Source organism: Mobula birostris, chromosome 25 (assembly GCF_030028105.1).
Source record: "Mobula birostris isolate sMobBir1 chromosome 25, sMobBir1.hap1, whole genome shotgun sequence".
Taxonomy (NCBI): Eukaryota; Metazoa; Chordata; class Chondrichthyes; order Myliobatiformes; family Myliobatidae; genus Mobula; species Mobula birostris.
In genome coordinates, this window is record NC_092394.1 from 21,728,462 (window position 1) to 21,740,916 (window position 12,455).

General features: G+C 41.5%; 1 protein-coding gene across 1 annotated transcript in view; it reads left to right on the forward strand.

Moving 5' to 3' along the window:
- LOC140187851 (uncharacterized) overlaps positions 1 to 12,455 on the forward strand; it is a 135,572-nt gene that overhangs the window by 99,255 nt on the left and 23,862 nt on the right. The window contains exons 11-13 of the mRNA XM_072243648.1: positions 479 to 585; positions 6,522 to 6,772; positions 9,114 to 9,334. Coding sequence (XP_072099749.1) covers positions 479 to 585; positions 6,522 to 6,772; positions 9,114 to 9,334 — 579 coding nt within the window. The remainder of the gene's footprint in view (positions 1 to 478; positions 586 to 6,521; positions 6,773 to 9,113; positions 9,335 to 12,455) is intronic.

Sequence of the window (12,455 nt, forward strand, 5' to 3'; positions counted from 1 at the left end):
CTGGGTCAGTGAGACATGCAAGCCTCCAAACCACAACAAAGTTGTGGTCCCCTTGGAGGAATGTCCCTTTAATTGTTAATCTGCATATTCCTTTATTTCCTCTTGTTATTGTGCATCTCCAAGCTTACCAGTTCGGCTGAAACTCTGTCGTCATTGTTCAATGTTTCCCATGTTGAAGGAATGTTTCACTTGGATGGAAACGATGTCTGTTTCAGTTATTTGACCTAATTCATACCCTCTCAAGCCAATAAAATATGATAGGAAATGAATGCTGGGTTTCCAAGTCAAGGTCCTTTAGAGCAAGTTTTAGAACCTGCAACAGAAATTTACTGCCAAGCAAATTAGACTCTTGTGATTTCAGAAAATAATGACTATGTATGTTTTGTGCTCAGTGCAAGTTGCAGTGTATTGGTCATTGAATGTAATGAAACAAGGGGAAACTTTTCAGTTACTATTGTATTTCAATTACAATCCAAAGGAGTATGTTTTATGCAAGACAATGACCTCTGGGAACGACCCTATCGCACCATGGTCAGATGTGCATGCACCTTCAATGATTCTGAACAGGAAGGACAACTATTTCAGGTCAGCCATTATTATGGAGCTCCATTCACATTTGAGTCATTTGCCATCACTGCTATGCACTTCTGCTGAAGAATGTAATTTTTTCTTAATTAGGAAGAAGCTTTTATTTCTGGTGTGTGTCATTATGTGTGCATAATAAGGAACTTCAGTTCCCAGTGGGCAATGCAAGGGGTTCACCTGCAACTGGTTGCACAGGTTTGAGCAGTTCAATAATAATTTTTTCCTAGCGTAAACCCACACCAGGTTTGTCTTTACTGAGAACAAACATAACATGATGTCAGAAGATGACGTGAGGCCTAAACACGGAGGGTAAATGAATACAGAGTGCGACTGAGAAAGAGACTGCTTGAGTATGAAAGGTGTTAGCAGCAAGTGCAGCGAGACGAGAGAGCATGTTGTTCCCAAAGTTCAGCAGTCACCTAATTCACCAAGACAGATTCAGGTGAAGAGGCCGAGAGTCCCTGCCATGGATAAACTAAGTCTTCCTGCACCTATGCAGTTTGCCAGCAATCTAACAGATAACTGGAAACAGTGATTCAATATATATTCAGCTGCTGGTGGAGTGGGAGGGGCCAATGAAAAATTGAAAGCATCTGTTTTTCTGCACATAATTGGCGAAGGTGCTTTGGACATATATAACAGTTTTCAAGTTGATGAGACAGCTTTTATGTTGGACACGCTGATGACAAAATTTGAGGAGTACATTGTCCCAAGTAGAAATATCACACTTGAGAGATGTAAGTTTTTTTTTTCCCCATGACCAGAAACAAGTCATTAGCTTTGACCAATATTTAGATGAGCTTCATACCTGGAGTAAAACCCATGAGTTTGGAGATTTGAGAAGCTCACTAGTTAGAGACAGAATAGTTGGTGGAATTCCAGATAATAGACTCGGAGAAGGATTGCTGTTTGAAAAAGATTTGACACTAGAAAAAGCTGTGAATATGTGTTGGGTAGCAGAGACCACATGCGTACGAGCTAAGGAGCTGCACAAGGCAGCGTAACAGTTCATGCTGTGAAAACAGAGAAGCAGCACACAAGGTGTTTCCCAAAGCAACAGCAAAGCAAAGAGGAAGGATCAAACAGCAAAAGCAGAAAATGTGGAGGTGGTCACGTTCCAAAGACATGTCCTGCTAATGGGAAGTCCTGCAATAATTGTGGGAAGAAGAGCCATTTTGCAAAGTGCTGCAAAGCTGGGGCTACCAAGACAAAGGTTGCTGAGAAAATGAAGGAAGTTTTTTGTGGATTCTCTACAGGCTGCCGGTGCTGGTAGAACAGATGGGTCATTCCAGTGACTGTGAATAAAACAGTAATTTCATTCAAGCTTGACACTGCAGCCAGGTGATCTTCAATTGCAAAGGGCAGCACCTAAAGTCACAGCTACTGATTATAGAAAAGAGAGTATAGCCAATATTAGGTCTGAATGCATGTGACAAGCTCAACCTGCTAAAAAGAGTTTTCATAATGGATTCACAGACCAAAGATGACCACACAACACTCCCAGAAGAGTGCGCAGATGTCTTTGAGGGGCTCAGATGCTTATCTGGTGTACACAACATACATATAAGACGAGACAGTGAATCCTATTGTCCATAAATGCAGGAAAGTTCCATTTGCACTTCGAGACAAACGTAAACAAGAACTAGAATGAATGGAACGAATGAATGTCACACAGAAAATTTAAGAAGCAACAGATTGGCTGAGCTCACTAGTCATTGTGCAAAACAAAAATGGAACATTGTGGATATGCATAGACCCAAGAGATCTTAATAAAACCATCCAAAGAGAACATTTTAAATTGCAAATGCAGGAGGAGATCATGTCCTGGTTTTCAGGTGCCAAGTCGTTTAGCAAGCTTGATGTGTCATCTGGGTCTTGGCAGATGAAGCTGGATGAGGCACGTTCGACACTGTGTACTTTCAACACATCACAGGGAAGATATTGCTTTGTTTGGTTACCATAAGGGATTCTGTCCACACTAGAAGTCTACCATAAACCATCCACATGATCTTTGAGGCTATAACTGGTGTTGAGACCACGATGGATGACATCATCATCTGGGGCTCCACCAAGGATGAGCATGTTACACGACTTAGACAAGTGTTTGATGTCACATGGAATGTCAATTGAAATTAAATAAAGAGAAATATGAGTTTGGTGTCAAGATGCTGATCTTCGTAGATGTCACATCTGATGAGGGAGTAAAGCCTGACACAAGAAAGATATCAGCTATTGAAAACATGCCTCAAAACAAAGAGGAGCTGAGACATTTCTTGGGGATGGTGACTTACCTGGCCAAGTTCATCCCTCAACTGTTACCTGTGAAGACAACACTTAGGTCACACCTTGAGCAGCCAAATGAGTGTATTTGGTCTTGTGAGCAAGAAAAGTGTTTCCAGGTGCTGAAAAGAGTCATAACTGAAGAGCCTGTGCTGTAGTTTCATGGTCCAGAAAAGTGTACTAGGATCTCAGCTGATGTGTCCCAGTATGGCCTTGAATCAGTACGACTGCAACAGCATGATGACATATGGCATCCTCTGGCCTATCAATCAAGGGCTTTAACAAGTGGGGAAGTCAAATGTGCACAGATAGAGAAAGAGTTTCTCACCAGCATATATGCATGTGAAAGGCTCCATCAGTGCATCTGTGGGTACACTTTTAAAGTGGAGACAGACCATAAACCACTGGTCTCAATTGTGTCCAAACCTGATTAACTGTCCAATGAAAATACAGCACATGTTGATAAGGCTGCAGAAATATAATGTGAAGATGATCTACACAGTGGGAAATAATGTTTCCTGATGATGCGCTGACTCAAGCAGTGGCCAAGAAAGAAAAAAGTGACCGAGAGGATAATGCACAGATACAGGTCTATATTGACATGATAGTCACCTTCCTTACAGAGCAGAAAGAACTCAAAGATACAATATGGAAAGGAAGGGAATAATATAGTTACAATATGGAAAGGAACACCAGTCCTCATTGAGAGATCAGAAGTGGAAAGTGTGTTAACATCTCTGAGGATCTATCCTGGGTCTAACATATGGAGGCAATTATGAAGAAGGCATGACAGCAGCTTTATTTCATCAGGAATTTGAGGAGAATTGGTATGTCACCAAAGACACTCACACATGTCTACAGATGTACCAGGAAGAACATTCTAACTGGTTGCATCACCCTCAGGTGTGGAGGGGCTTTTGCACAGGATTGGAAAAAGCTGCAGAAAGTTGAAAACTTAGCCAACTAGCCACCCCAGCACCCAGGACACCTTCAAAAGGCAATGCCTCAATAAGGCAACATCCACCATGGAAGACCCCCATCACCCAGGACATGCCCTAGTCTAATTGCTACCATCAAGGAGGAGGTAGATGAGCCTGAAAGCACACACTGAACATTCTAGGAACAGTTTCTTCCCTTCTGCTATCAGATTTCTGAATGGACAATGAACCTATGAACATCATCTCACTATTTTTCCTCTAATTTTGCTCTACTTATTTGATTTAGTTTTCATTATTTTGAAATTTATAGATTTTGTTATTATGATTGCAATGTACTGCTGCTTCAGAACAACAACTTTCATGATATATTCCAGTGATATTAACTCTGATTCTGATTCTGACCCTTATGGTCTACCCCAGCACAATCCTGATTTGAGTTGATGCAAGTGACTCATTTCACGCTATGCTTTGATATACATGTGATAATTAATGCTAATCTTTAAGAGAAAGATATTTACCTTTTTCTTTAACTGGCACATTAATTTTTGAGATTTCTGGACAATTAATTTCCAGTACTGGTGTTAAGATTCAAGCAAAAGGTGTTGAGTGCCCACTGAGAATTAATTCCCTTTTCTATAATTACAAGTAAGTAAGGTTAAGCAAAGAATAGGCTTCCTTGCATTGAATTCATACTAACAGTTTCATTAGCGATTTTTTAAAAATGCTATTATATAGGGCACTGTTGAGACCTTTGCTGGAATTACGTGCATAACTACCTAAAGAAGCCTATTCTTGTGAGAGATGGAGAAAGATGGAGGTTCACCTGAATGATTCCTAGAATGAAAGGCAGAATGATATTCTGCTGTTCCGGATTGGATGTTGTGCAATGAACCAGAGTTAATTAGAGAGCTTAAGGTAAACGAACCCTTTGGAGAAAGTAATTATAATATGATTGAATCCCCTGAAATTTGAGAAGGAGAACCTAAAGCTGAATATAGTATAGCAATATTACAGTGGAGTAAAGGGAATGACAGAGGCATGAGAGAGGAATTGGCCAGAATTGATTGGAAAAGAACATTGGCAGGGATGACAGCAGAACAGCAATCGCTAGAATTTCTGGAAGAAATTTGGAAGGCACAGGATATATATATATATATCCCAAAGAGGAGAAGGTACTCTAAAAGCAAGATGACACAACTGTGGCTAACAAGAGAGGTCAAAGCCAACATAAAAGCCAAAGTGAGGGCATATAATAAACCAAAAATTAGCGGAAAGTTTGAGGATTGGGAAGCTTTCAAAATCCAACAGAAGGTAACTAAAGAAGTAGTTAAGAAGGTAAAGATGGAATATGAAATTAAGCTAGCTAATAATATTAAAGAGGATACCAAACATTTTTCAGATACATAAAGTGTAAAAGAGGTGAGAGTGAATATTGGGCTACTGAAAAATGATGCTGGAGTTTTAGTAATGAGGGACAAGGAAGTGGCAGATGAACTGAATAAGTATTTTGCATCAACTTTCACTGTGGAAGACACTAGTAGTGTGGTGGAAGTTCCAGGTGTCAGGGGGCATGATGTGTGTGAAGTTACCATCAGTTGGGACACAACCAACCAATGCATTTCAATCTGTTTCTATGTACATGTAACAAATAAAGCTAATCTTTTTTTTTTCTCCGTCTTTAACCTTTGTTGGAGCAACATAAGATGGTGATGAATTTCTCAGAGCAGTCATATTTGAGGATGAAGTTCCACTGTCCCTCCTGATTGATAGATTGAAAGGCTTTAATGAGGTCAACGAAGGCTATATGTTGCCACTGATGCTGTCCCCTGCATTTTCCTTGTTGTCATCTCGTGAAGATCACATCCATTGTGACTCCTCTTTGCAACTCAGAAGCATCTCTTCTAACACTGGGAGGAGGTGGTTCAGGAGGATAGTTCCAATGAGTTTTCCTGTAGTAGATAGAAGGGAGATGTTCTGTTGGGGCCTTAGTCAAGCTTGTATCCTTTCTTGTAGAAGGTCATTAATGCAAAATTCTTGATGTCCCCTAGAAAATTGTGAACTTCCCAGACAGAGAAGGCTATGGATTTGTAACTGCAGTTCACAGCCAAGTTGTAGGATTTCAGTGGGGATACTAGCTATTCTGCAGCATGGTTAGCACAATGCTTTACAGCGCCAGCAATTACTAATCAGGTTTCAATTACCACCGTTGCCTGTAAGGAGTTTGTACGTTCTCCCTGTGACTGCGTCAATTTTCTCCAGGTGCTCCATTTTCCGCCCACATTCCAAAGATGTATGGTTAGGGTTAGTGAGTTGTGGTCATGCTATATTAGCCCTGGAAGCGTGGAGACATTTGTGGGCTTCGCAGCAGAATCCTCACTGATTTGATTTGATGCCAAGGATGCATTTGACTGTCTGTTTTGACATTTCGATTCTCATGTGACAAAAAAAAGCTAATCTTTAAATATCACTGAGGTAAGAGCTCCCCCGGCATTTTATGTGTGTTACTGAAGATTTTGAGCATCTACAGAATCTCTTGTGTTTCTGATTTTTCTTCTCCCAGCACAGGGGCATTGCCCAGGCCTATGTGACAATACTCTAATTCCCTGGCAGAGATTAGTTGAGAAAATATAATTCAATAGAGAAAAAATACATGTTGCCTCATTGCTTGTTGTCTATCTATAGTACGTTTAATTGATATTCAATATTCTTTGCAATCAGAAATTACCTCTTCAGATGTGCTGATACCTCACTAGTGGTCTTACCCAAAGTATCTGAAAGAAGTCACGTTTGTGTTCCACTGAGAGACGCCGAAAGTAGAACTCTGGCGATACTTGACATTGATCTGGGGCTGAAACATGAACTCCTGGCCCACGAATACAGGAGCATGCTGAAGATGCTACATATCCTTTACCAAGCCTGTGCCATAATTGTAACAGAAGCTACTAGGCTATCAGGAACTTCACCAGAAGGTAACATGATTTCCTTCTATTTCTATTGGCCGAACAGGAATGATTAAGAGATATTCACTCAGTGAATATCTGTTACCTCCTGTACCTAATAAAATGGCTATTAAGTGTATATTCATAGCTTTCTGCTGCTGTAGCCCATACACTTCAAGGTTTGACATGTTCAGAGATGCTCTTCTGCACACCAATATTGGAATGAATGATTATTTGAGTTACTGTCACCTTCCTGTCAGCTTGAACCAGTCTGGCTATTCTCCACTGACCTCCCTCATCTTACAAGGCATTTTCACCCACGGAACTGCCATCACTGGATGATCTTTGTTTCTCACACTATTCTCTGTAAGTTCTAGAGACTGTTGTGTGTAAAAAAATCCCAGGAGATCAGTAGTTTCTGAGGTACTCAAACCACCCCATATGGCACCAACAATCATTCTGCGGTCAAAGTCACTTAGATCACATTCCTTTCCCCTTCTGATGTTTGGCCTGAACAATAACTGAACCTCTTGATCATGCCTGAACACTTTTATGCATCGAATTGCTGCCTCATGATTGGCTGATTTGGCATTACGAGCAGATGTGCCCGTGAAGCACTATCAATTACTCCAAAAGACTGGAGGTAGAGTAAATACTTTACCACAGCCCAATAAAGTGGTAGGAGTTTGTTCCAGCCATGATTAATTCTCAAAGCACTTCATCACAGTAGATGTGAGTGCTAACAGGCAATGGCCATTAAGGCAGCTCAGCCTGTTCTTCTTTGGCACCAGTATGATTGGTGTCCTTTTGAAGCTGATGTGAACCTCTGACTGCAGCAGAAAGAGATTAAAAAAGTCCTTGAACACTCCAGCCAGTTAGTTAGCACAGGTTTTCAGTACCCTGCCAGGTACTGAAATCGGGGCCTGATATCTTCTGCGGGTTCACTGTCTAAATTCTGCTGATATTGGCCTTCAAGACAGAGATCACAGATCAGCAGGTGTTGTGGGGATTCTTAACTATGAGGTTAGAAAGTAAACCTTGTATTTTCTACTCAGTTTCCTTTCAACCAGTTAAAACAAGCCTTTTTACTACTGCCTTTAAAATATGTCAGAGAATGGAGACCAGAGCATCAGCAGTTTAATTTGGTACTGGGGAGAGGGACATTATAACTGACCTCTTGCACGTTTTCAAGTTAATTAAAGTGACTGATTTTTCCTGAGCAACACTCACAAAATGGTGGAGGTACTCAGCCAGTCCGGCAGCATCTATGGAAGGGAGTAAAGAGTCGATGGTTCGGGTTGAGACCCTTCATTGCCCTCCTTAGATGCTGCCTGACTTGGTGAGTTCCTCCAGCACTTTGTGTGCGTTGCTCAAAATTTCCAGCATCAGTAGAATCTCTTAGGTTTCTCATTCTCCCTTTCCCCAACACAGGGGCATTACCCCAGGCCCAAATGACAACACTGTACCTCGTGGGCAGTGACTAGCTGAAATCAACATAATTCAATGGGGAAAAATAATGCAATTTGAAATATTTCTTTATTTGCTGTAATAAATATAAATGCAAATGCAAAATAAATATAAATACAAATGAAGAATTCTCTTTACTTAAAGTAAATTGTACATGTCAGGATTAACTTGTTTTTTGTTACAGTAACCTCATCATCCCACCAAACTATCATTTAGTTTACAGAGAAACTAAGTCTGCGCCATCTTGCTGGATCCAATATATGGTCGAATATACATGTGGAATCTCTTCATCCTCGTGCATGATGATATACAGTACTGTGGCAAGGTCTTAGGCACATATATATAGCTACGGTGCCTAAGAATTTTGCACAATACTGTATCTGTCAACATGGAGGGGAGAGTGAGTTGTAAATCTGTTAGGAGGAAAAGATGTTGGGAATGGCGAGGATGGAGCACCACGGGAGGGTTTGGGACAGGTGGCAGAGAAGGAGTGCCAGGGGTAGGAAGGGTGGTGCGGGTGCAGACACACCCAGCCCTGAGACACCAGGCAAGGTCATTTGATTCCTAACAATTGGTTTATTGATCATTACAGAATGTCCCTCTGGTGCTTCCCTCTCCCTTCTCTTTTTCCCAACCATGATTCCCCTCTCCCTGTACCCATCCCACTCTCAGTCACAATAGAGACCCAAATCAGAATCAAGTTTATCATCACTCACATAAATCATGATTTTTTTTGTGGCAGCAGTACCGTGCAATAAATAAAATTACTACGGTGCTGTGCAAGTGTTATAAGCTGTGTCTTCAATAGTTGACAATTAAATAGTTAGGTAATGACACAGGATTAAGGCAAATATAAATATCTGCCTTCTTTCATTTACATTTTGTTTCCATTGGTTCTCTCCAGATTCTGATCACGAATACAAAAGCTCTCACGAGTTACTGTTTCACCAATTACTGCTTCAAGATATGAGTGAAAATCTCAGTCGTCTGAATGAGAAGGAACTTGAAAAGCTCAAGAGCTCCGGTGTTCCTCCACCAATGGTGCATAAGATTTTTAAAATTGTGTTCCATCTTGTGAAACCAAATAATAATGTGGAAGCCCTCACCTGGAGCAAGTTCAAAGAGGTACAAGACTAAATATACCAAGTTAACTCCAAAACAAAAAATATGTTCAATGAAAAAGTAAAGCTTAGCTCCCTCTGCCGAAGGAAGTTTAAATTTCCTCATATCAGCCTGTATGGTAAGGAGGTTATTCTATTCAGTGATTCATTCTAAATTAAGATTTTCCAAGTATCCCTTTTATCCAGTGACAATGGTGATATTTCCATAATACTCTCTCTACATTCATGTTTAAAACTCACAGTTTAATCATAGCCACTTGCAAAGAGACACTGTTTTAGTTGAGGATGGAAGATAAAGTTGGTAAAGCCATTAAGTTAGATGTGCAGCGACACAGCAAATGCTGGAGGAACTCAACAGGTCAGACTACATCTGCAGAAAGAAATGGACAGTTGATTTTTTCGATTGAGACCCTTCATCTGGACTTAGACTGAACATACATTCAATCAATTCAGTGAGTTTACACAAGCGCCTTGAGACACCTTCCTAGGCCAAAACTGCTAAATAAAACAAATTGTTCTTTCACAAGGTGCCATGGTAACATAATGGCTAGCGTGACATAATTACAGCTCAGGACAGTCTGGAATCCATCACAAGTGTGTACATTCTCCCCGTCAACTTCATGGATTTCCTCAGGGTGCTCTGGTTTCCTCGCAGAATCGAAAGGCGTACCATTTTGTAGGTTAATTTGTCATTGTAAATTGTCCTGCGATTAAGCTTGTGTTAAGTAGGTGGACTGCTGGTGGTGTAGCTTATTGTGCTGCAAAGGCCTGTTCCTCGCTGTATCTCGAAATAACTATTTAACTAGCTAAATAAATAAATCACATGCTTTAGTTTCCAGGCAAAGAATTCTCTAACTGGGAAGAATAAAACTGAGATATACCTATCTCATAAGTTTCTTTGAACCCCTGTGCATCAAAGTTTACTGATCAGCCATCTGGTTTACTCACTGCAACTCACTGCTTGAACTAATAATCACAGCAGGAAAGAATATGGGAAGCAAGTGTGTTTGTTCATTTATCTATGTTTGTATGTATTGATTATCTACTGAGATAGAAAGGTCTGTGGAAAAATCCCTTCCAACTCTTTGAACCACCTGCCCAGGACAATTTACAAGTGACCAACTATGGGAGGAAACTGGGGCACCCGCACGCAGTCACAGGGAGAACGTTCAACTTCCTTACAGGCAGTGGCAGGAATTGAACCTGGGTCACCTGTACTGTAAAGTGTTGTGCTAATCACTGCGCTACCGTACCGCCTGTGTTGTAGCACCCACACCCACCTTGATCTGACCGATAAGGAACTCTAACCAGATATGGTTGAGTCTTAACGCCCCTAGGAAATGACTGAGTAAATTTTTTTTAAAAAACAACTCTGACTGTTCAAGAAATGTCAATTATTTTCAGTGATGCTCACATCCTGGGAATAAGTTAAAAAAAAAACAGTACATTTGCAGCATATCAATATTCTGCTTATTTGATACATTTGTCTGTAAAATAACCAAGGACTTGACATTTATGTTCCAAATTTATGGAGAATAGAATGGAATTGTATAGTGTAGAAAGAGTAGCATTTGGACCCTTCCAGCTTCATCCCATCACCCAGCACTTGATCTTATTCCTCTATGCATGTTGAGGTTCTCACCCTAAATGGTTTCATTGGCCCAGTTTCAGCCCTTTCTCAGGAATCGTATACCAGGGACTTACTGTCTTCCTCAAATCAACTGCATTAAATTGGTGATGTTTGTAGACCTTAGCATGAACTTCAGTATTGTATTGGGAAAGCTAAAGTCATCTGATAACCTCCTCCTACTTACCAGTGTAGGATACAGAGAGCAAGTATAGTTATGAACATCAGTCAGATAAATGGCAAGCTGCTTAAAATGATAATCATGTTCTTGGTGGGCCTAGGGAGTGTTTGTAGGGGAAGGGGCAAATGCGTGTTACTGCACCATCTGTATCAGTGAATAAGATTGGGGAAACTGCAACCCAATTGCAAGTCACAACCTTATTCTTAAGCACAGAATCTGCTCCCAGGATCAGATCAGAACTGGTTGGTATTCTTAAGGACTCTAGTTGCTGAGCATCCTGCCTCAGATTGCGTAGTTGTAGCCCAGGGCTTAATTATGGGCCTACATTTGTAGGGCCTGGTGCAATGCGCTGCCTATTTTGTGCCAGTAGTCTCGTCCCTTGCTCACAAGACATCGTCTTGGCAAGTCAACCTTTCTCCCACTACTAGCTTGTGATAAATAATGAACTGTCAATTTTTTTTGGGAGTGACTAGGAAAGGAGTTCGGTGATGAGGTCTTCAAACCTGGTTGCTCCAAGTATTTCCCTAGCAGTGCAGAACTCCCGGTCCCTGAACCATCCTATTTGCATCTTGTATTGTATCACAAATGAGGGCGTGAATTCTTGTACAATACCTGTATAGAAATGTGTAAAATAACTTTAACCCCCCCCCCCCCGACTTCTATAGGGCTCCTCTTGTCATCAGGGGGTCCCCTCTCTCAGCTTTGCACAGGGATGGCTCCCTACGCGACTCCCTTGTCCATTCGTCCCCCCCATCCCTCCCCACTGATCTCCCTCCTGGCACTTATCCTTGTAAGCGGAACAAGTGCTACACATGCCCTTACACTTCCTCCCTCACCACCATTCAGAGCCCCAGACAGTCCTTCCAGGTGAGGCGACACTTCACCTGTGAGTCGGCTGGGGTGATACACTGCGTCCGGTGCTCCCAATGTGGCCTTCTATATATTGGCGAGACCCGACGCAGACTGGGAGACTGCTTTGCTGAACACCTACGCTCTGTTCGCCAGAGAAAGCAGGATCTCCCAGTGGCCACACATTTTAATTCCACATCCCATTCCCATTCTGACATGTCTATCCACGGCCTCCTCTACTGTAAAGATGAAGCCACACTCAGGTTGGAGGAACAACACCTTATATTCCGTCTGGGTAGCCTCCAACCTGATGGCATGAACGTTGACTTCTCTAACTTCCGCTAATGCCCCACCTCCCCTTCATACCCCATCCGTTATTTATTTTTATACACACATTCGTTCTCTCACTCTCCTTTTTCTCCCTCTGTCCCTCTGACTATACCCCTTGCCCATCCTCTGGGTTTCCCC